The sequence below is a fragment of the Drosophila yakuba genome, chromosome 2R, assembly GCF_016746365.2.
Source record: "Drosophila yakuba strain Tai18E2 chromosome 2R, Prin_Dyak_Tai18E2_2.1, whole genome shotgun sequence".
NCBI classification, from domain to species: Eukaryota; Metazoa; Arthropoda; class Insecta; order Diptera; family Drosophilidae; genus Drosophila; species Drosophila yakuba.
The window spans coordinates 15,121,036-15,146,680 of NC_052528.2; the positions used below are offsets into that span (position 1 = coordinate 15,121,036).

General features: G+C 42.2%; 1 protein-coding gene across 1 annotated transcript; it reads right to left on the bottom strand.

The window, feature by feature from the left end:
* Positions 1–24,601: 24,601 nt before the first annotated feature.
* LOC6530743 (formin-like protein 20) lies at positions 24,602–25,471 on the bottom strand. The gene has a single exon (XM_039372739.2). The coding sequence runs from the start codon at positions 25,428–25,430 to the stop codon at positions 24,687–24,689; it is 744 nt and encodes a 247-aa protein (XP_039228673.1). The 5' UTR covers positions 25,431–25,471; the 3' UTR covers positions 24,602–24,686.
* Between the last annotated feature and the right edge of the window lie 174 nt (positions 25,472–25,645).

A 25,645-nucleotide genomic window follows, 5' to 3' on the forward strand; every position in this document is an offset into this window, starting at 1 on the left:
GGGCGGAGGTCCCTTCATTTTTTTTGGGGGCTGGGCGTGGCAGTTGAATTTATGGCCACAAATTGATTGTAAGTGCATAACGCAAAACTGGTGAGCCTCCACCGAATGTTTCACTTGGATTCCTGTTCGAGTGCTGCCAAATGCCAAATGCCGAGTGCCGACTGTCGAATGTCGATTGCCGAATACCAAATATGAGATACCAGCTGCCTGAATCTGAGTTTTTCACTGGCATTGTTTATCTATCGGAAAACCAGCGAAAGACGTCAGTTAGCAGTGGGTGGTTTGGTTGTTATAGTTGCCATAGTTGTTATAGGCTGAGCACCCTTGGCTTGGCCACAAAAACAATCAAAACTGTTGACCGCAATTCGCAGCAATTGGTTTTGCCATTCGTTTTGCCAGTTTTTAGCATTGCGGTTAAGTGAAGCCGGGCATCGAGGGGCAGTCGTTATGTTTGCCACAGTTTGGCAGAGATATGAAGCACGACAACCAAACAGCTTCATTGTTGCTCAACTCTCTGTTTATTGTTGTCTTTCACTGCTCTGCTCTGGATTCGTTTTCTTTCTTTCTTTCGGTTTTTTTTTTCTTTTTCTGGAATTTTTACATCAGCAGCTCAGAAAATGCATATTGAAAATTGTGCAAACAAAAGTGGGGAAAATGCAGTCAATTTTCCGTTGTGTTGTGTTGTGCTATGCGGCGCTGTGTTGTGTTGTGTTGTGTTGTGTTGTCTTCGGCTTGCTTGTCATTGGCAAACTGTGTCTGATGTTGCCTTTTGTTTTGCCACAGCTGGTTGCAGTAGCTACATCAACATCTGCGAATTCCCCCCTCATTTTCCCAGTGTCCTGCATCCGAAATTGACACATTGAGCGATGAGGTTTGGTTAATGTGGCCAAGAGATTGGCCAACGGGAGCGGGGTGCTCAAATGGCAAGTGCTGGCAAAATATATTAAGTTCCTTGACTCTACAATGCAGCCATTCGCATTTCAGCTTAATTATCTGGGTCTGAGGAACAATGTGTTGTCTGCAAATTGCTAGGATGGTATTTAAGTATAATGCATAATGTGTTTGTCGCAGATTGAACACATTATTTCCAATTTATCCCTGCACCACAAATGGTTTTCAAATTTTAACATTTTCCTAAAGACCACTAATTCGTGCGTATTCTAATAGAGAAAAGGAACCATTTTGGTTATCCTTTTAGGTGGAATTAATTATTGCAACTTAACGTTCGACTTTTTAGCAAAGCACCTCTCGAGGCGGGGAAACTACGCACACACTTCGGCATCTTCATTTTTCCATTTGCACACCCATTAAATTGTATTTTATCTCAATTAGCGCAAATATTTTGCGGCTGCCATTGGCATTGCCACAGTGTTAGTAGGAGGGGGCAGAGTCGTTAGTTTGGGGGCAAAGTGGCAGCCAGGAAGCTGCATTTGGTGTTGCTGCATTTGCATTGCTGCCTTGTATTTGCTTGGCAAATGCTTTTCTTTCGTTTGCCCACACTGTTTGGAAAACTAAAATACCCAGAAGCGAATCCTTTTTGTGCAATTCCTATCACAAACATTTGGAGAGGCTTTTAGCATAGCATGGACATGCCAACAAAAAAAGGCCAAAATCAATTGCAAATGCATTAAAAATTGTGCAAAATTAATGACATCATTAGCAGCATCAGCAATATTTTGGCCTGGGCGGGCGGACATCGTATGTATCCCGAGGTCCAGTGGTGTTCAAGGCCGGTGGAGTTTGTCATTTGTCAAATGCAAACAGCACACAATCTCGTCCGTTGCTGATGGCAATTTGAGTGAGCCGAGCCAACCAGCGCCTGGCCAGAAATGAATGCATGTAATGAAGGCTAACAAAACATTAGAACCGCACATAAACACAAACACCCGGAGTGCTCGCAGCACGTAGGCCACTCCACCAGGCCAGCAGTCCACCAGTCCAGAAGGACGGCCTAAAAACATGGTCAGGATCCGGATCCGAGCACGGCCTGGAGTTCGAGTTCCAGTCCGGGTCCCGACAGCTGATGCTGATGCTGATGACGGACGTGACAGCTGAACAATGCCGGACCCACGGCGACCCCAGCAGTAGGCAGCCGAAATGAATTCTTTATGCGAAAAGGTTTTCTTTTTTTTTTAAATAAATGAATTCGCCAAGTCCCGAAAATATCACACGGCAGGCGAAAAGTTAAAATTGTGCCCCGTAACAACAAAAAAGAATAGAGCGAATCAAATGGAAAGCGTGGCCATGTCGACTGTTTTAGATGCTCCTCACCTGACGGGTGCATTAGCTATGAGTCCAAACATGTGAGTAATTGATTGGCTTCGAGGTGGTGGGTTTTGTCAAATTGAACATGTATTGATTAAAAATCATTTGTTCAGCCAATTGTTCACACTTCATTTGTTCACACAGCTTTGAAAACTAAATGGTTGTTCAATAATTTAATGAAATGAATGGGATTGTGCTCATGGCATCTAGTTTATTTGACTGAAATGATATAGATAATTAAAGTATGGTTGCACTGAAAAACTTTTAAATAATATAAAGAAAAAAGTAAATATTTTTAGTACATAAGTAATAACAAGAGAACCAACAATATAAAACTTATTTGTTCTACAAAATCGAAAACATTTTTTTTTAGCTGGCCAGAGTTGGAAGTAAGAAACTTGTAACCGTTATATCTAAATACGTCATAAAAGTGAGTGTATCTGCAAGTCCACCCATGCAGTTTCTAATCCATGTTTGTGTTGAAAGATTACCAAACTGAGAAGTTACACAAAGCACTTTGCCACCGCCCACAGGCCAACACTTTGTGTGTCTGTCTGTGAGTGGAAAGCGGGCACAGGTGGTCAGCAGTGGCAAGCAAATGATGTCAGCCATTACAATGCAGGAGTCAAAAGTTGAATTTTAATCAAAAAGCAAAAAAAGAATCGAAAGTGAAGTGGAGTGGGAAAGCGGGAAAAGCAGGAAAAGCTGCAACCCACAGAGACACAAAGAAAGAGGCCACATGTTGTCTGTGTGAGAGTAGGATTGTGTGAGTGTGTGTGTGTGTGGCCAGCATGATTAATGAGACGGTGTTGAACGTTAGCTTGACATGACCCCGGACACACACACACCCATACGAGGGATACCAGCATCACACAGATACACGCACACATGGCCAAAGCGAGTATATGCGCATTAGTGTGCAGCACAAATTGAATCCGACTCGAGTGCAGGCGACATCGCTCAATTTGCTAGCCTTGAGCTGGATTCCCGGTCCAATTGTTCAATTTGTGAAAAATACTACAAGTCTTCTAAATGCTTGGCGCTGTGACCTTGCCGGACCGCACAGAAATTGAAATCCAATGCGAGGGAAAATAATAATATTTGCCTAACCTGAAAGGCCCTCCGCAACTGGCAAACATAGCCCAGTTTTCGCGATGGAATATCTGGTTACACACATTAAATTCGCAGACATGGGTGTTATTCAAGCTAAATATACTTTAAACTATCAACTCTGGTGAAATTTCTTCGTTCTCTTTAGGTATCAATTTTATAACCTTAGACCGAAAAGCGTACGAAATCATAAAATACAAATTGAAAATAGAGCGGGAAATAGGCGGAAAAAGGACGAGTAGTGAAATCGAAGTTCGATAATTTATTTTCCTGCCATTCCAAGCGATTTCTCTCATGCGGCGTAGTACATTTATTACTTATGCTAAGGAGGAGCAGCCTCCGCCTCTCACCCACAACTGTGTGTGTGTGTGTATATCCTTACGGATAACTGTATGTGTGAGTGTGGCATTGGCACGGGAACTGAAAGTTGCATGCCTCGGATTATATATGAGTGCGATTATTTTAAGTTACGTTGCTTAAATAGCAGCCAACGTATGAGGGCAGAATAGTGCCTCTCGCATCCTCTGAAATCGGAGCAAGGGCAACCTTGACGGCATTTTATATTCAATATACATATGATTCACATACATCAGACTTAATTTGCTTGTGAACGCTGCTTGTGAAATAAAATTCGTTTTCTTACTGCTTGTCAGATTTTCCCCTTAGTTGTCCGAAAACCATGGGTAAATAAGGAAAACTGCTTGAGGAAAGTCGACTCCTCCATTTGTGTAATTGTTAATATTCGTATAGCTTACGAAGAAGTCTGAAATGTCTAAGGCAGTTCATGAAAGGGATTTAAACACTTGCAAATTTACTTATTTTGCTAAAATTGATATCAGACATTTACGAACAGTTTTATTTTTATATGTCAAAAGAGAACGAAGAATATGTTGAAATAGTGTTGTGTGTAGTTTGTAACTTGAAATACCTTCTACATTTTTGGGAGAAAAGATTAAAGCAATATATGTAGCTAATAGCTATTTTAAACGCATTTTAGATAGCTACAGTAAAATATATTGTTACTTCTCTTATTTTGTTAAGCTAGACAGATGGAAACGTTACATATATTTTTCATTAAAAAGTAAAATTATCTGCATAAAGTTGGCTCGCACTCAAAACTGCCAATTTGATTCATTCACCTAATAGCCACCTTCAGTAAAACCATAAATTTCTGCAGCTTTATCCCATTTCGATATGTTGATGGCCCCATTCGGATCCAATCAACATTGCCGCATCTCTTGACCAATTCTTCGCTGGCAAATTGTGCCGACAGCGGCTTTGTAGACCGTTAAATGGCTTATGAAAACTCACTCAACTCCATTACCCGGCTCAGTCAATGACATCCCCTTGGAATGGGGATGGTCACCAACCGGGTGGAGACCATCTCATTCCTCCTCCACTTCAACCATTTTAATGCGCACAATGTTCGTCGCGGTTTTTTATTTTTGGGTGCGGTGAAGCTCATTAATATGGAAAACTTTTATGTGTCCGTCGCTCTTGTTAGCTCGCTTGTAACTTCGCCCTTTGGCAAGGTGTAATTTTAATAGCATACTTCTCGGCACTCAAAGCCGAGCTTCTTGCGTTGAAAGTTTAGCGTTTGACGTTGCATTCATATTATTCGCTAATGGAGCACGCTGCAGCAATTTTGACGCGTTCGCAAGCGTATAAATTTCGGTTTGCATACCTTCTGGTCATTAGATATTTAGTATAATGTGAGTTTTATGCCCGACGAGAGCTTAACGGCGATACCAAAAAGTTGTATTATGATCGATTGCTTACCTGGCCGGATGCCTGGAATGTTTACGAGCGGATCATTAAAATATATTTCCCGGTTTTCCTCCAGCGAAATCGTTTAAATGAAGGTGCCTCCACTTCGCTTCGCATCGCGGGCTATAATTGAATTTCTATGATAATTTAATGGGCACTTCGTCGTTTGGGAATCGAGCTTGAGCTGCTCAAGAACTAATTGCCAAAAGAGAGTCGACAGTTGTGGCAATTGGTGAATATTTGGCCAGACCTTTGATGAATTGTTTCGCAACTGGGCGACGGTGGTAACATGGTCCAACCCGTCGTATACGTGATTTAGCGCTTCTCTGCTTCTCCCGTCTCTTACACAGACAATGGACCGTTATCGATTGATTTACTTGCCAAGCGTTTGATTGATGCCACGCGCAGTCAAAAGCTATTTCCCAATTTTGTTTGTCAGTACTTGGAAAGCCACTTACACCCACTGGGCTCTGGGTTGCAGCTGCAGCATATCTTTTTTTTTGGGGGGAATTTCAATCGAAGTTCTACGGCAAACAAAATGCAGTCCGCCCACCTGAAGGCTCACACCACCTGTGAGCCTCTTGTTTATTAGCGCAGGTAATTTCAATTAAGCTGCAACAACTGATACCAACCACTGAGTGAAGTGGAAGTGGCAGCTAATTAAATTACAACATTCACTCCATCTGCCGGCTCCGGCATTATGCAAATTACTGTCTCCATGTCCCCGTCCATGGCGTTGGGTGTGGAGCCCAGCGCACTTAGCTCTAGCCCCAAATTTCCATCTTCCGTTGTCCTACATCACCTCAAAATGCGGTAATTTACTAAGTTTGAGGTCAATGAGGGATTTGATAAGTGGCCAGAGAAAGCAAATTGGGTAAGGTCCTCTTGGAAGGGTTCGAGACTCATCTGGAAGAGGAATTCCTGCAAATGGATCTACGAGTGCGTCTAATTAAAATAAGATTTTTATACATAAATTAAATTAGGAAATACAACTGAATAATGTTTGTAGAAAAGCTGGAACTAGAACTGAATATAATGTATTCTGTTTCTTTCTACTACACAAAAACTCAAGTATAATGATTACTTGTGCTGCTAGTACTCAAATTTCGCACACTTTTAGCAGTTATAAAGCCACTTTCACTGCCTTTGCCTAAAACTTTTTCACATGAGACCAAATAAGTTCCATGATGTTCTCCAAAGTTGGAGAAAACAAGTGCGCCAGGCACTTTGGCTGAAATGTTCACATTAATTACCGACCATCTAAAAGTTGCAACTGTGAGAGAAATTGTTGACAGCATTTCTAAGCATTTCTAAGATGTTGCCTAGATTTAAGGCGCATATAAAAAGGGATATAAATGAATTCTGTTATAATTAATTACGCCAAACACCCGACGAATCCGACAAATCTGCCCACCTCCAACAATCCTCGATCGTCGAGTCCATTTCTATCTGAGCCGCTTAAGCAGCTTAAGGCAGAACAATTCATATTAGAAAGTGAAATAAAAAGGCCGCACAAATAGTTTGCTTGGTCGTGCGGAAAATGGCCAGAATGACAAAGGCAAAATGCTGTAAACAATTCTGCGGTGGCGTCGAGGGCGAAAAGCGAGGAAAATCGGAGGGAAAATCGTAGCGCAGCCTCAGAAGCGAAAGCAAACAATTGGCCAACAAATTAATGATGCCACAGCACAGAACAATGAGCCGAGCAAATGAGGAGCTAGCTGCTCTGCAAAGTCCGAATCAGCTTGATTAATTGCCTTTAGGTTGGCTTAGAGCCCTATTTGTATGAAAAGCAAGATGCAGATACAGATGCAGATCCTTATGCCGTTGCCATTGCAGTTCCAGTTGCAGTTGCATAAAGTCAAAGTGAAAACTTGGCTGCCCTCCGCCCATTAGTTCACCTTTTCCACGGGGACGGAAAGCCGTCCCATAAGAAATGGCTGCTGCCTTTGTCTTGCGTGGCAAAATAACTTGCATTCCAAATGGAAAATAAATGTAAGACGCCCACAATTCGGGCCCCCACAATAAAATTGAAGACGAACTGCAAAAGACGTCAGATATGTACAAATAAAATGCAGAATAAGGCTGCGAGAATAAATGCATTGAAGGGCCGTCGATTCAATAGGTGACATTTTTATTCCCTTGACGGAACTTGCCAATGTTTCAATTAAAGTTAAATGGAAAAGCATTCAGCGAGATCGATGACTCACTGTTATCCAATCTTATGTACATATTTTATAAGCTTGGGAAATAATTCAAGGAATCGGACATAGATAAATATATGCAAATGCTTAAGGAAGAGATAATGGACACTTACAGGATTCTATGCAAGCTTTCAACACCCAAGAAAGTGCACATACCCCCTGCTGAAAGGGTATCAAAAGTTATGCCGCAAAAAGAGAAACGCCTTTCCCGCTCGGCAGCAAAGTGAAGCGAGAAAAGAACTGAGGAATAAAAAATAACGAAGTATTTTCCAATAAATTTGCATAAGTTGCACTGGCAAGCCACCAGACCCAGCACTAAGGATGGGGCACAAATGCCGCAAAACGTTGCCCTGTGCAGGTGGGATCTTTTCTTTTTTGTTATTTTCGTTTTTTTTCAGCGCTCCAGGATGCCTGGGTCCTTCGTCCCGCGAATCCTGCGCCTTTGTCATCGCGACCTGCGATGCATAGTTGTGGGCGCTTCAGGTGAAGACTTGTGGGCGTGGAACCCGATATGAGATGCAGATAAAGACGGAACAGTGCTTGAGTGGAAGTATTCGGTATATAAAATATAAAATATTTACCCGGCTCCTTTCGCACTGGGTAATTTTCTGCAGCTCATCCCAGGCTGCAAAAGGATGTGACAAATGTTACGGGAAAATCATGAGCTGTTTGAGATGTTCAACATTTCCATTTGCATTTGATTGGTTGTGACTTTTTTGCGAGCTCTATCACTAAATCCAATTGATAGCCAAACAAATTAGAAAGAGGTTTTAAAAAGGCCATTCATAATTGAGCGTAAGCCACAGCAATAAACAAGTGAATAAATTCGAATTGAGAGCACTGGAAGCATACGCCATAAATTGCCAAAGAAAATTCACACAAACTATATAACATCAATTTTATTTTAAATTGAAAATAAAAGATTTTCTGAAGTGGCTTGAAATGCCGGATAAGATAAATCTATTATTTTAAAACATTCACATTTTGAAAACAATACTTTTTCAGTTAACTTAAATAATCGAAATGCGTTCAGTGAGCCTTTTATTTAAGTAAAATAAGTTTTTTATTTTTCGGACGATTTTCTGTGTGCAATTTCACGTTATACACACTCACAAGGCTCATGGTCGCCGGCTGAATTATAAATTTTCAATGAATTGACACTTAAGGTCATGTCGGACTAAGCTCTAAATTTTGCACACGTAGCCAGCGTGGAAGGTGTCGTGGTCACCAGTGCGTATGCTTGTTAAGTCTGTCATCAGGCGGAGCCTTGAGGCGAACAGAGTTCGATTCGGCAAAAAAAATGTGTGCTCTTTTTTCTGTGGCAAACTTTCATCGTCAATGCTGCCCCGAGGCGCTCACATATAGCCTTTTCCCTTTTACCTAGGACACTTCCTTGCAAAAACTGATAGAATAATGTAAAAGTTTTCTACGTTTTTTTATTTTTTTTTTGGGCAGAAGGCTGTCCAGAACATTGAAGGTGTGGACTTCAAGGACACAACTTGCTCGGAACCCAACGACACCCTTGGTATTTGTAATTACCCCGAGGCAGGTAATAAATGTGCATTGAAATTAGTTAAGCTCATTTGTTCATAGCCACGTAAGAGTCGAGTCCTTGATACTTGCGCAGCTGCAAAGAGCAAGTGAAGTCCTTATGAGCGGGGAAATTTTCTCTTTGCACAGGAAAATGCTTCGGTTTGCCGTTTGCCATAATTGAATACAAAGTTGCAATCAGAAACAAAGCCAAATTAATGTAGTCACATATATTTTGGCAAATTGAAATATCACTGGGCCATAAATTGTTAAGCCCACCCACACACACGAAAGGGGAATATCCTTTTGTGCCGTCAAGCGACAAATATTTTGTGTTTCTCGAAATCTATGAAACTGACACAAGACAAATGGTAATCACAACATTTATCCCATCATGGTGATATTGGCCAACACACACTGGCCGTAATCACCCAAATACCGATTGATGTCGTCAACTAAGAAAACTAAGGATGTACTGGTCATTTTGAGTGATTATATTGCGCTTATTAAAGTCGAGGTCAAATATTATGAGCTTACATAGATAAAGTGCATACACTGGAGGCTTTGTTTCATGACTTGCTTAAGTGACACAAGATAACATTGAAGAGCTTTCGTAGTAAAGATAAACTTTATTTAAACATACTTATCATGACTCACATTTCATTTTGATAAGAAATCTATGTAACTTATAAGTTTTTAGCTTGTGTTATGTTTTCTTGATGACTAAACAAGACAAATTTCCGAATAAGTTTGTACTTCATTTGTTTGAAACCATCGTCAGGGGTCAGTCAACCACAGAGTTCGCAGCCAAAGAAAGTTCTGCTACTGCGGAGTTGGTGCTATATAGTTGGGTTATTTAGAGCACAGCTTCCAGTAACAACATGTTGTTACTAAATGAATGCTCCGAAAAAGTTGATTTTACAGGCAGGCAATTTCTATTTTCATTTAATAGCCAAAGTTTTTATGCAACATTCGAAATTTGTGCCAAAAATATTTCTGGTGAGGCAGCAAAGTTTCTTGTTTTGCCATAAAAGTAAAAGGTGTGCCACGGCACCCAAAGCCAAAGATGTTGGCACGAAGTTGTGGGCCGGAAAACGGCCGGGATGCCATAAAGCAGAATCAGGCACAAAATTCGGCTACGGATTCGAATTGAATTACATCGTGTTCCCCGTTGTTTTTTTTTCGCCCCACCTCCTTGGGTTTTTATTAAAAGGATTCAATTTCAAACTTCAGTTTTAGAGAATTTAATAACCCAGCGACGAGGCAAATGCGAAATATTTATGGGGGGGCTGGGAATGTTTGGCTCTTCGGCTCGCTGGGGACAGGCTAAACAATTTATGGGCAAAGGGGTGGGAGTGGCAAGTGTCGCGGGGTTGCGTTTTGAATTTGCAATTTCAATTTGAAAACAATAAACTAAGTCCATCGATTAAATCCTGCGCACGTAAGGCCGCCCGGCTTAGTTATCCCCGGCGTTGTCTCCATTGTTGTCCTTCGCCTTTGCCTTCTCCATCGCCTGTATCCTTGCCGAACCACCGAGTTCCCACCGATTCGCAATCGTTCGTTCCGCTTTCTCTATGGTTAGTAGGGCCTTATTTATGCGGCGTATCCTGGGGGGAGGGGCTGAAAGTCCTTCATTATGCCTGCGATAGTATCGCCTGCGAAAAAGCGAAACAAGAGGAATGGTCAGGCTAATGCGCGCCGAAGGATATTTGGCGTCGGCTGGAAACCAAATTCAGGAACAAGAAGTTACGCTCATAAAAATGAGCATCAGCCGCAGTCCTGAGACTGAGTTCGGTTCTGGCCAAAAAATAAATTTAGCGCGTAATCAGGGTTTAATGCTGAGGCTGGCCAAATCCACATAACAGCTGTCAATTAAAAAGGATAATTTCCATGATATCCATCACACTGTAAATGGCAAACTAAACGCTGAGCGGTTGGTGCTAAGGATGGGCAACTTGAAAATGGCTCAGCAATTCGACAGAAACCAGGGACTACGGATTTGGCATTGGCTTTCGCTTTAGGGCCTGCCCAGTGAATTATGGCCAACAAATTAGTGCGGATTAACACGGCTGTGTGTGAATTGTGCAGATGGAATGGAGCGTGAACCAAATACCCGATTTCGTTTCCACTCCCTTAAGACCTTTTAAAGCCAAAGTCAGCCTGAGTCATTGTGCACACAAGCGAGATTTTGATAGATTTTGAAAGATGTGGCTTTTGGGTTGAGGAGCTGGGCTTGCCCAATTATTTTCTTTTTTTTTTTTTGCTCTTGCCACTTAAAAGAATAAACGGAGAGCCTTTAGCCGAGCTTATGATATCCAGCCAGTGATTCGGGTTGAGGAGGTGGAAGTGAAAGTGGGAGTGGATCGCCATTTTGTGGCGCTGTCAAAGTCATGTCCCAATATCCCGGCACAATGACAGACACACTCGCACACAGAACGACAGAAGGACAGATATATACCCGCACCACTAATCCACTGAACCAATTTGCTAGACAAGAGCGATGTATGAACACCACAATGGTTATTGACAGCCGACATTCATATGGAGGATGACGCCCTGAGAAAAGCGAGAACCAGCCAGTGTCTAGCCTATAGCAAATGCTCTACTTTCTGAATATGAAATGCAATTCAACGGCATATAAAATAAACAAAGCTAAGTGTGAAACATATATAGGAAATAATTACAAACGAATATCTACCTAGAGCTTCTAGTTGGCTGCATGTACTTAGAATAAATATTATGAATAAAATAGGTTTTTGCATTTATTTAATATATAATTTCGAAATCGAGCAGCAAAAGTAGTCTAGGTGAATAATTCATCTGGGCTTTTGCTATAATTTCTTCTAGCCACAGCTAGGAATTCCCTTCGCATATGCCAGCAGAGATCCTTGTGTCAAAGCTAACGGTGAAGGACAGCTGTCCCAGGATCAGGCAATGCTGCATGTTGGCTTGAATTCCTTCGGACTGAAGGTCTATTAAAGTTGCATACGCATACCGCTCTCCCACTCGCAAAACTCAAGTGAAAAAGTTTAAGACGGCAAATTGTTGGCAATGCGATGTATACATATATGTAGGCGCCAGCGATTCGGTCAGTGACAAGCCAAACTCAAAGGAGTCAGACAAGTTTTTTAGTCCTCAGATTTTTTTTGCTCTTGGTTTGTTCTTGGTTTGGCACGTGCTGTCTAGTGCAGGCTCATATGGAACGAACACCACACATCGGCATATGTGCTCTCTATATTGCATATGGCGTGTGGATATGTCCCTGGTGGCTGTGAAAGTCACAGACAAAGGCGGCACTATTAAAGCACAATCACATTTTAGCATTTATTGTGGCAATTTCGCCAAGAAACGATTCTCTTTTGCCCCGTTATGGCTTTCTTTTCTGGCCCTGTTGCTATAACTGGACCCGGGTTATGTGGCCATTGTTGCGGGCCTGCGTATCAGTTACTAAATTCGAATATCCCATGCCAATGTTGAGGCAATCCAATGAACCATCGCTCGGATGCCGAATGGATTGAATGTGTAGCATGTTCTGCTTATGGCCCATAACCATTCCAATAAAAATAATAATAATAATCGGAAAGCGGTGTATATTTAAATGCTACGTCCTAATTGATGGAGATATGCGAGCCATGTCCGTTTCCCTGTTCAAATGTATCATAATTTCATATCAAAGCTGCGAAATTTATATATTTTGCTTCAATTTATGGACGCAATTATTTGAACATTTTTGTTGCACTATTGGCGCTGTTCAGTTTCATTATCGCAATAAGTACTTATCTGGCTTGTAGAAATATGTTCCGCACTGTGGCCACAGCAAACCGAAATGAATGCCCTCGGCCCATTGACCCATCAACCAAATAAAAATAGTGCACATGCAATGGAAACCCACATTGGTACCCATAATGAACTGGACGGGTGGGGCGCTGAGCAAATAAAGTGCTGAGTATTCACTGCAATTACATGGAGATGGATACGATTTTGCTGTGGCTTGTGCAACATATAGCGCCTAATGGGTATGCCACCGCTACTGTGGGTATGCCAGGCTAGCGCGAGTTTAGGGCTGAATAAATATTCCAACAGCATTAGTTGAAGTATAAGCTCTTCATGTGCAGTATGTATTTAATGATCTGATGCTGGGTAGACTGTGCCAGTTACTAATTGCTCTGATACTTAATCATGCATACTTTTATGCAATTGTAACCATATTTTCGTGAAAATCGCTATTGAACATTTATGGCATTCGGCCCTAAAATTTTGTGCCTGCATAACAATGGAACTGGAGAACTATTCGCTCAGCTATTTCGCTGGCCGGGTCTCTTGGCAAAGAAAGCTTCATTGTTCAGCATTTCGGGGCATCGGACCTGTTCAAAGCTGCGAATTTTCCGGCGGCTTAACCCCGAGTGCATCGCCATTGGTTTAGACCAATTATTTTGCATTCGTAATTAGAAGTTGGTGGCAATGGCAGTTTATCAGGCAGGCGAAAGTTTGCGCCGGCGAAATAGTTATTTGAAACATGGAAATTAAATGATTGTTAACTTGTGCGTGCCGCTCGCTGGCATTTTATGCTCTCTTAAATTTTGCATTAGTGCCACACAAAACTTTTCCCGATTTTCCAAATAGTGGGTGGCGAAATGGCGCAGTGGGCGCTCTTTGCGGTGGCCTTGTGTGGGTGGTGGGGGGTGGCTAGGATGGCTGGGGTGGTTGGGTGGTTGATGTTGCAGTTGTACAGAGTTGCCGTCGCCTCAGTGAAATTGAATCAAAGTGTTGGTGTTGCGTCTCGTGAGCAAACAGGCCACAGAGATTGAGCGTCTCTAATGACACGGCCACGCCCACGCGCCATAAATGGTGGGCGGTGTCTGTGTCTTTGTCTCTGTATCAGTGTGTATCTGTGTGTGCGTGTGTGTCTGGTTCCGGCTTTGTTATTGCCTTGGTGTGTTAACAGTTTAACAAGCATGTCGCAAACAGCTTCTTACAAGCAAGTCAAGTGGAGTTGTAAACTTGGTGCTCCCCCTTGATTTTTACTCGAGGGGTTCTACGAACCGGGGGAGTACTGCACATAATGGCAGGGGGATATTGATTAAAATTGTTTATAAAAGGCATTAAACAAGCACCTACCAACGGAGCAGAAGATATGCTTTAAATATATATATTTTCACATCGAAAGTTTCACATCTGTACATTCTTTTGGCACTTAACTAACTTTACAACCAAATGTGTGGCCCATCATTATTTCCTCAATTGTACTTCACTGACATTAAAATGTACTCGTACCATTTGCACAAAACTTTGGTTTTCGAAACGTTACATTTACAATGCAATTACAGCACAAAAGCTGCACATACATAAATAATTTCGAATACGAGCTGCAAACGATGTTGTCAATTAAAGCAAACTGGGTTCAATGCATTGTTTATACGAGTGTGAGGTCTCGATAGATGCCGCGTGTCATTCGGGCACCTCTTAGCGAATCTCCACTGTATTATCCTCTTAATGGTGCCCCTTTGTGTGTTTGGGGGCATTAAAGCAAATGCGAAACAATTGCCACATCGACACTCGATGGCGCTCATTTGCGGTTGCCCTGCGACTCGTTCTGCACTTTTCTCCGTTCCGTTTATTGCCATCAATTATTTATACATACAATTATTCTTCTACCTTTGCTGGCGGCAACTCGTGTCCTGTTGCCAGTTGCCTGCTGCCAATGATCCTTAATCGGACTGGAGAGCGAAGTGCAATTGCCAGCCTTTTTTGTGTGCCCTGTTTTTGTGTTTCTGTTTTTTTTTTTTTTTGGCTTTCCTTTTGCCGAACGGCAAATGGCTCTCTTGGCCTGGCCCAATTAAATGTGACTGGGTGACTGGCTGTAAGCCAAGTGCTTGCTGCACCTTACGGCTGCCTCATAAGTCAAACTTGATTAATCGGGGTTAAAGCACACTGTTCCGCGTTGGAAATGAGAAAATGCTTTCGTTTATTAATTATTACGCATACGCCGTGTGTCTTTTTTTGTAAGTACCTTTTTCTTGAGTGTGTCTCTGTCTTGGCCATTCAATTTTAATTATCTGCAAAATCAGCTTAAAAGTATCAACATGTGCGCAAATGTATGTGCTTTTCCGCACTTCTCGCACTTTTGTCGCCTCAAAAGAGTCAAATACACACACTCGCACGCAATCTCTGAAAATATTCACCTTTCTTAAGATTGTTTTTCTCGCTGGCGGTTGCCACGTGCTTTCCTCACTGGTTTTTATGGGTTTTTCCAGCGCTTTCTCGTTTCTTTGTAGGAGGTATTTCTAGAGATTGCTGGCATATCGTTTTTATGTGCGTTTTCTGATCTTTACTGCACATGTTCAGCTTGCACACTGTATACATTTTTGATTTGCTTACATTTAAAATGAACATTTGACACTCTACAGAAAGAGATTTAAATTAAGCTAAAGCTATATGCAACAAGTGGTATATCCACTGTCGTATTACAAAATCAAGCTTTTTTCTTTTCGTTTCTTTATTTGCGAGTTTTGTTTCTTTTTTGCCTTTTTGTTGCATTTGGCTTAATTGGAAAGGAACCTTATTTTGTTCGGTTCATTTAAATTTTCAACTTTGATGACGGGCACACATGTGTGGCATTAGTCTGTAGGCTATAAACAAAAGTCGGCTCTCCTATCGACGTGCATGGGGTGGCAAAAACGCACTCAGTTACTCAGTTTGTTTCGAAAAATTAATAGAAACAATTTTGGCCAACAAATTCCAGTGATTGTTTTTTAGCTTTTCCGGCCGGAAAGTATGAACAGCTGGCGGAACCGACAAGAAGAAAAATAGAATTTTCAACTTTAGAGCAGAGCAGTTAGTCCTGCACGGTGATTCGATACCAATTTGGAAAAGGAATCTACGACTTTTTGTTTGGCTCATACACTTTGCCTTAGCATTTCATTTTGCGATCTGGCATCTAATGATATGGAAATAATTATTGATTGTATTGCCCGCGCACTCACACACACACACTTACACACGGAGCTTCATGTTGTGCGCAAAAATATATGTGTATATATATATTGGATATGTATAATGTATTATTTTCTCCATTGGAGCTTAATAGATGTTGGCGCCTTCGTGCGTACATTTCAGTTATCCTTAAACTTTTCCATGCTGCCAGCACCATGTACACATATATGTGTGTGTGTGGGTGGGTTTGTGTGCGGTAAAAAGCAGAGTCCTGAAAACGGAAAACAAGGCAAAAGCTGTTCGTTTGGATGAATATATATGGCAAGCCATTTGCAAATAAATTGAATGCTCAATTTCAATAATTTTGCATACTTTCTGGCGCAGACAAAGTTGTTTCTAATCCATTTGGACGGGCGTTCGAGGGCAAGAGCGATGCTCTAGCTTTTGCTTATTACAAATCTAGTTGGGTGTGAAATTTGCCTAGTCCTCGGCTCATGTGGGTGCTCCTCATGTGGGTGGTGTTGTCTAAAAATATATTCCGGCACGCACATCTGTAAAATGCGCAAAATCATGATTAAAAAACTTTTCCTGCCTCGAAGCAATTAAAGTTTGTTCCTTGCGCCATCAAACCGATTGCATAACTATTGCTATCCAGTTTTAAGGTCACCGTCTAGACGGGACTTCAGTACACAACGAGTTGTTATTACTATTCCACTACCCATTTAATGATATTGACAATTGGATCGAGGAGTGTGGGTGGCACTGCCATCTATTGGACGACCTTGGCGTAAGATTTCCCTCGCTTTCCCTCGAGAAAACAAACCAATTGAGAGCCATACACTCGCATTTAGTATACATAAAGAAGTGAAAAGGGGCGGGCTTGCAATGCACAATTTCCAGTGAATCGTAACGAAATCAAATGAACGAATGAATGAATGAAAGTCGAAGGGGGTGAGACCAGGCTCTCTGAATGCAGGCTTGAATATACTGCACATGATTGTAATATTGTAAATTTTATTCGTTATTTTATTTACATAAATTTCCCCCGGGAAATTGCACAAACACATATGGACACTCAACTGCATGAATATCCTTGCACACAATGCTGATTCTGGGGAGGCAGGCCTATGAACTCTTCGTCGCTCCATGTCCTTCAGCCAATACCCATGCCTGAAATATATGTTGGGGTTGGTGGTGGGGGGCTCAAGGACGATACCAAATTGCCATGGGTTTTGTGGCCATCAGAATTCCTATTTAAAACCATTTGAACAGAATGAAAAATGCGTTCCAGGCAACGGAAAAATTACAACCAAAAAGCCAGCCGAGCAGAAACTTTCTTAAACTATAATTTCGAATTTACCAATGGCTACAAATTATAAAACGGATGTATTCAAAATGTATTTTCAGCCAACCCCATGTAACTATGTATGCTATGTAATTCAGATATCGAACGTTGCTTTTACCCAGGAATTTTTATAAATTTTCGCTGAGTGAACTTTCAGTGTTTTTGGGGGAGCCACAACGAGGCCAGAACTTTTAATTTGTAGAGTAACCAGATGCAGTGCATGAAAGTATCTTGAGCGTCCATCTTTCCCTTTGGCTTGTCAGCAAAAAGCTCATATGATTTTCTCGTTTAAATGCTTTTTTTTTGGGCAAATAATTGCCGTGCCACACGAGATGTTTGTTATTTACAATTCACAATATCTGTGTGTGAGCCAAACTTACCTCTGGGAAAACACATTCGGAAAACACATTTGCTTCTCTGTTTTTGCAGCCCCAGTTCGCCACAAGTGAATGTTTGCCATGCAGCGTAGATGCAATTAGGGTTAGTTTTCCACTGGCGGGTTCCAAAGAATAAAAAGTGGCCCAGTGGGCGGTTGCTGGAGGATGGCGGGAAAATTCCGTAGAAGAACGTTTCCTCTGGCAGCGGCTTCCGTTTTGCGCCCGCACGTTTGGAGTGGCAACAAGTGCCACTTGCACTTTGACTGACGCGCCAGCTTCTTGGCCAGTTTGGTTGCTGGTTGCTGGTAGCTGGTTTGGGCCAGGTCTTCTCCTTTTGGCCCCCGCTTGGCAACTGCTAAAAAGTGCGCAAAATTAAGTGCCTGGCTGCTGTCTAAAAGGTGCTTCACCCGCTCGAGTGGCCCAGCAGCTGAAGGAACTGCGCTCATATTTAGCGGCTTTAGACATTTGCAGACTCTGAAAGGCAAACGAGTCTGGCTTCCTTCCCTTGGCCACCTCCATGGCCCTCAGCCCTCAGCTCGACTGCAAGCAACTTTGGACTATGGAATTGGGGATAAATGCGTTGATGGGACAAACATTTGATGTTAACAGGAGTGCAGCAGTATGCTCTATTGTTTTGCAAAATAATGAAAAAAATCCATCAACGGAAGAGAAGATATTTGGTATTGCTGTAATTTAATCCAGTAAATTCCAATTTTCATAAATTCAACGCATTTTTCTATTTGGTTATTTATTTCATTTAATTATGTATTCATTTTGATTCTGAATGAATAATTTAATTAAATAATAATTACTAATAAAATTTGTTATAGAGTTTAGTATAAGTCTAGGGAGTACCACAGAACTTCGCTGGCTTTTCCCATGGTGCAGTGCAGGTGAATCGGTATGAGGACCAGGAAATTGAATTTTGGGGCAGCGCTTGTCGTCCTGCGGGGTCGCCAGTTGCCAGGTGATTAATTGCGTGCAGGGGACAGCTGCTGCGGCCTCCGGCGGGTGTTGCGGAATTCCCGAAGTGCCTCCCCTCCGGGAAAACATGACACACACACGTGCCTAGCTCTGAAAAATCATTTTTCCACGTATTTTTCGGCAGATTTATACGTTTTTCCATAGCAATTACAAGCAAAAATGGCAAAAACAAGGCGTGCAGCGCACAGAACTATAAAATCTTCATAGGTCATCAAATTGCCTAAAAATAAATCTAAATTTCACATCGCGAGTTCAATAAAAATATGTTTTCGTTATATCAATAAATGACCTGCCCAAATGGTTTTACCAGCAGTGTCAATATGGCACTCGGCTAACCCACAACGAAGTAGAACTTCACTTTTAGTGTTTTTAGGGATCGTAAATATATATATGTATCGCCATAAAAAATATACTATAAAGTTCAACATTTTTTCTGCCCACTTAAAACTTTATTTTCAATGCTGTTAAAGTGACTTTTTATGGCTGGATAAATACATTTCTAAAATATAATGTTATCAAAGCGGTTGAGGGTGAACTATTATCAGATTCATGGCTGGTCCTTTCCGCCAGAAAGACAATTACGTTTTCAATTACACAAGTATTTAATTATTTTCATTTGCGGAAACAGACGAACCCTGCGTTTAGCTTAGGGCATTGTATTTATAAAAACATTTTCAAATGAATTGTCCGACTGTCTGCGCTTGTTTTGCGGCATCACAATGGCCATGCCGCACCCTGCCACCTCCTGATGCCGCATCCTTCAATGCCCCAATGTCGCTCTTGTTGTGCCACCTGTGTCCAAATGCTGCTGGCTTTTTAGGTCGGTGTCGATTTCTATATGCCAGCTACCACATTTTTTGCGTATTATTCGTTTAAGGTGGCAAAGCCAAACGAAAATGTTCGTCGGCCTGATTTATAGTCAATTTGTCTTAAATTATGCATGTGGCAGGCAGCTGAGGGGCACAGATAATGGCGGTGAGACGCTCTAGTGCTGCAGTGGCACTAGGATCTTGGCATTTATCATATTTTAGCACTGCCTAAATGCGTGCCATAAATAATTCGTTCAGTTCTTTTCCGCCACTGATTTAATAGACTGAAGGGCAGTTACCTGCCCTGCGCCGCCAAATGCCGCATAAATTTAAGCCAAAGCCGCACGCTTGGCTCGTAAAACTCGCTAATAATTTGTCAACTGCCGCAAGGGGGGCGGCCATCGCAATTTATAGAGGTGCATTTTGTCTCATTTCGATTTTGGCGGTCTTGGCAGCGCCACCCCTTTAAGCCAGCCGATTATCCCAATTGCCCCCAAAACAGCCCAATTCGCTCAATTATGCTGCACTTGCAACACGAATCACCATTTTGTGGGCACAGTGGGCGGTGTCCAATAGGTGTAGTGGTCCATGGGACCGTTTATTGGTTGCGGGTACTTTTGTTAAGCATCCTTGCCTCAAAGTACAGAGTACAGAGCCCTGCAACCATTTATTCACTTGGACCCCATACAGTCGTAGTAGCGCAGACCGCTAATTACAATCTCATTGGCAAAGAGCAGAAACTAATTAGCTTGTTTATCGAGTTCGTGTGGCAGCCATCGAAGTTACTCAATATTAATTTTCAGGCTTATCCCATTTATCTCCCCCTCTGATTGCCAATTATTGAATTGTTTTCCTAGCTGGAAATTCTAGCCTCATTTACCGCACATGCTGGCCATTCAGCCGCGGCCCTCAAGTGTGCCATGAAATAATTAAAACTTTGCGGCGGCTAGAAAGTAAGAAGAAAGTCGCAAGTTGAGTGATGAGCATGGAACAATAAAAACTGTTGAGTATTTGGATCGCAACTGAAAAGCACTTGATTCATTTGAGAGGTTTTACTTCGACAATTAACGACTTTTCAATAATAATAATTAAAATTGGTACATTTTTCTTGTATCTCTTCCACTTGATGTGATAGTTGTTTGCTCGAGTTGCCTTTTTATGGCTTCCAATATTTTTAGACACTTGTAATTAAGGACAAACCGTTGGCAATTCAATTAATTTCCACCACCGCACCCCTGCTGTCCACTTGGTGGGAAAATTGGAGTGTAGCCCCAAAACCATCACCACAAACACTTACACACTTGCAACCGTTTGGGTTTCGGCCGGTCGGTTTGGTATTTTCGCAGCAGATTGGGCTTTAATGGAGAGGTGTGCCCTTCCACATTCTTTTGGTTATGGTACTCCTGCCCTAGTTGTTGTTTTTCAGTTTTCCAGTTTTTCGGTTTTTTTTTCGCTTTTCTCTTGACCAGCCATTTTACCAATGTGCTGAAAATCAAGCGGTCGAGTCGTAAACATTTTTTTAATTCATTCTCATCCAAAACTTGGAGGGAAACCAAGAATGTTGGCCATCAACCACACACAAGCACACACCATCACGCTTACACCTACACCTACACTCGGAGGGCGAAAGCCATTAAGCAGCTGCACGAGCACTGTCTACACTCAGAAAAAAATTATAATTTTACTGAAATTTTAGATATTACAAGAAAAAGTATATGTTTTTAAGTGAATGAATGATAGTTAAAGCTAAATAATATAGGTGCGAGTTGCAAATTCAACTAAGAGAAGCTTGAAAAATACCTGTTAAATCATACACCAAATTGGAAAACATTTTTGCAACATTATTTCTTTAGGTGTACAAAAGGAGCAGCCGATGGAACTGGAGCTATGTAGCTGAGCAGCTGAAGTCTGGCCTGGCTGGCGTGTTGAGTGTTTGCGTTTTTCAAATTGTGTGAATTTATTTTTTTGCTGCCTTTGTTTTTATGGCGCTTGAAATTATGCTTATTTCGCCATTTCTGTTTAGCTCTTAAAGAAATTAAAAAAAGAAGCAGCAGGGCCCTAGTGAAAGTGAAGAAGAGAAAAACCGCGCGGCATTAAGGACCTTGAGTGTGTCTTTGTGTGCGTGTGCTGCTAGATGTGCACAATTCTGTGTGTATGTGTGTGTGTGTGTGCCTTTCGCTTTGGCGCCTTTGCCGCACTTTGGTTTTTGTTTTCGATGCCACGAGTCCTGTGCCGAAAAACAAAACCCCAAAGCGCTGTGTTTTCTAAAATACTCGATTGTTCTCGCTTACGAAACCATTTGGAGCTTCGTGTGGAGCTCTCAAGCCAATGGACTTGAACGGCCCTTTAATTTTGGTACCTCCCCGCCCGCCCCGCAAACGCCAGGATATTCAACTGATACTTAATTCAGTATTTATCCGAGATGACTTTGATTTCTCGGCCACATTTTGATTACATCGACAGCAACTGGCAGAACTGTATATTCTTGTTGCCATTTGACAGCCAACTGTGGCCAAGCCTGACATTTCGACAGAAAGTTGGACATTCAGACGCAGGAAGGAACGCAGGCTATTTTCAAATTGACAAGAACAGGAAGAACAGTAAGAATGGTGGTTGGAATGGTGGGTATTTACGCCAACGAGGGAATATCAAAAACTCATTACAATCACTTCTGACTCAAATTTAGCCACCAAAAATAGACCTAATGGTCCACAAGGATGGCCAGCGTATATAAAACTCTGCCTTGGGCAGCAGAATAACAAGATGATTGGGTCAGGGTGGCAAATTTAATTAACGTTCACCTATTCACATTTCGGCATTGGGGCATAATTAAAACTTCAATTGCCTTTCAGAGAGAGCAGTCGGCAAAAAAATGGAATTGTACTTGATGAGATTTTCGATCAATCTTCATGTTGTTAATATGCCAAGCATATATCTATATAAAATATATATGTATTCATAAATTGTTTTTCTCTGTCTCATTTGTCTAGGCAATTTGTGTCTATACAGCGCACAATAAAAATCGACATTAAAAGGCTGCCGTTCAAATAAATATGGCCTTGTGCTAAACGAATCGTTAACAAAAAACTGGAAGCAAAAAAGCATAAAAAAGCATGAAAAAGAAAAATACGGCGGGTGAGGACAAAATGAAATGCGAAACACTTTTTCAAAATAATTTCACACAATTAAAGTGAAAAGCCATACGCAGACGTCTATTGTCGGGAACAATGGCCAAGATGAGATGAGGGTTGAAGGAGCGCTGAAGGAGAGTCGCTCGATTTATTTGTTGAGTGCAAATTATATTTGAAATACAAACGTACATTTGTACATTCAGACATAGGGATATACAAACAGGGCAAACTGGTGCAGCAAAACGTTTACATAAATGAAACAGGCGGAATTTGTTTCAATTCGCTGGCACTCTTAATTTGTTTTATATAAATGTATAGAAATTCTTTTCTTGTGTCCGTTTGGGTGGGCATTTAATTGAAGTACGTTTCGGGGCTTCCAGGAAGATCACATTTTTAATAACTGCCTCTAAGAGAATCAAATGCGCAGGTCCTGCGTTTTCCTTTTGAGCCCAAAAGTTGTCCCAACAATGCGAAGCGCCATAAAAATGCTGGCTAAGTAAGCTCCACTGATATGGCTAACTTCATTTGTATTTCCGCCGCTCCAAGTACTTCCGTTGGTTGCCAAGCTCAAACGACTGGTTCGCAGTCAAGATGGAACTGCCACTTGGCCAAGATACTATGGCCACCAGGGTGCCATACACATACATACTCGTACATATATAGATATTTACATTTGAAAGGAGAAACGGCTCCGGAAAACGTATAGTTTATGGGCAGCTGGCTAAGCCTGGCTGGCTGGTTGGCTTATTTATGGGGTCTGTGTACGGGGTACGTGTTTTATAGTATTTTATTTGTCCCTGCATATTTCATAAATTACGTGGTAATCTGCGTGTAATTGCCATACCTACTCTCCAATAGAAATGCGTAATTACGCTCATTGTTTAAACAATCAGGCTGTGCCCGGGCACTTCACTTAACTATAATTCTTCGATTGGCAAGGATGGATGGATAGCCCCGAGACATCGCAAACACTCATAATTGTGGGGCACCTTCGGTGCCTGGACTCCTAGTGCTCCTCCATCGGAACTCTATCCACAACATATTCGGGGAAACAAATTGCGCTGTTGACCTTCGAATGGCTGGTTGGTTGGTTGGTTGGCTGGGCAAAAGTTTTGCCTTTGACTCAATTGAATATCACAAAAGGGCAGGGGCATAGACAACAACTGCTTCAGCATATTTATAGGCATTATTTCTGTACTCAAGGATTTCCAGTCAACGATTTTGGCTCGTTAGTGAACTGACTTTGCCGTGGAAGCTGTTGTCCTGTTGGCCGCAGATTTATGCCGCTGCCAAAACTTTTTAACAACATCCGAAATTTACGATTTTCGGAACACGCAACACTGAGAGCTGAGTAACTGACTAGCTCAGTAGCTGAGTAGGAGCTGAGGAAATGGTTAACTAGTCTGGCCTTTCTATCGCCATCTTCTGGATGTTTTGTTTGTCCTGCCTGCGAACTGTTTTGGTTTGGTAATAGCCAGCCGGCGGACATTTAATTAGTGTCGCCAGAAAGTCGGCGCACAAGATCCCGATAAATAAGCCGACTATTAGATGACAGACGTCAAACGAACAATAGGTTCGAAGCTAGAATCTTATCTTTATAATGAGCGCGACCACCTTTAACTGGTAATGAAGTCATCAACTCATCAGCCGGCCTGCTTACGACTTCATCTCACTTCGCTGGCCCACTAAACGGAATTTGAATGTACAAAGAGTGTTTCGGGTGAATTGAAAATGTTTAACGGCCCAGCCAAATACAAGCTTAAACTCAGATACATCGTTTGCTGACAATCATGTTAATGAGGCTGTCGCTGTCAATTAGGAACCAATCTCCACGGCACCTGTGGCGACACAAAAACGTTGAACCCACTGACAGCCTATCCATATTTATGTAGATTTTGTATCAATTCGAATAAATCTCATGGGATCGTTCTAAATGAATACGTCTTTAAGTTGACAAGTGTGAAATACTGCGGGGCATGTTAAATTGATGTTTAAATTAAATAGTGCATTTGAAGTGTTAACTTTAGGTTGTTTTTTTTTTTTAATATATTCCTTTAATATTTATCAAAGTTTTTTCTTTTATAGAAATGATTCTCTTGATTTCACTTGAGCAAAGCTACACATTTTCATCCCACCAAAACGAGTTGCATGTTTGCCAATTGTTTATTCGGTTAATAAATTATAAATAAATAAATATTGAGCTGGCTTTCAATGTCGGCTTGAAGATCTACCGCCTACGTGCAGACAAGTCCAATGCCGAAAAACTTCTTGCAGATCTTGGTGGGAGTCTCGGTGGATTCATCGGATTCCTCGCTCGATGGTGGTGGTGGTGGTGGGGGTGGGTAGTATGGGTAGGGAGGGTGGTAGGGTGGTGGTGGTGGTGGAGGTGGTGGTGGTGGTGGGTGGTGTGGGTGGTGTGGGTGGTGTGGGTGGTGTGGGTGGTGTGGGGGGTTGGGTTTCGGTATGGGCTTCTTGGTGGTGGTGGTCGTTGTGGTGGTGGTCGTCGTGTGGTGGTGATGGTGATGGGGTCCGCCGTGTCCACCGTCGTGGCCGCCGTGACCGCCGTGTCCACCGTGTCCGCCGTGTCCGGGATACGGATACGGATAGGGTGGTGGGGGAGGTGGGTAGAAGCCGGGATATGGGTACGGAGCAGGGTACGGTGAGTAATGTGGATAAGGCGGGTAGGGCGGGTACTTGGGTGGGTACGGGTAGTACGGCCGCTTGGTCGTCTTGGGCTTCTTGGTGGTGGTGCTGGTGGTCTGTGGGAAGGTGACGACCAGGTTTCCCGCGCTACCTTCGCTGCCGAAGAGCTTGCGCCACGTCGATGGATCCGTCTCGCCGTCGTTCTCCTCGACGCTGTTCAGCTCCTGGCTGTTCTCCAACACCGCGTTCTGTTCGATATTCTCCTCCAGGGGAAGGGCCATGGCCATGGCTCCGCAGAGCGCCAGGCACAGGAAGAGTACCAGTTTGGTGCTCATGGTGGAGTGGGTGTTCGCTTTGAACTGATTGACAGATGGCATCAGCTGAGCTTTTATACTTGTCACATTCTCCAAATGAAATGCGAAAGGCAGACCATAAACATTAACCCAGTTCTCAAATGTTTTCAAATTATATTCTGGTAAAAAGTCAAATCTTTTGCAAAAAAAATGTCTAGTCACCGTGTCTGCCGAGTTCGCATGTAAATTAGTTTAGC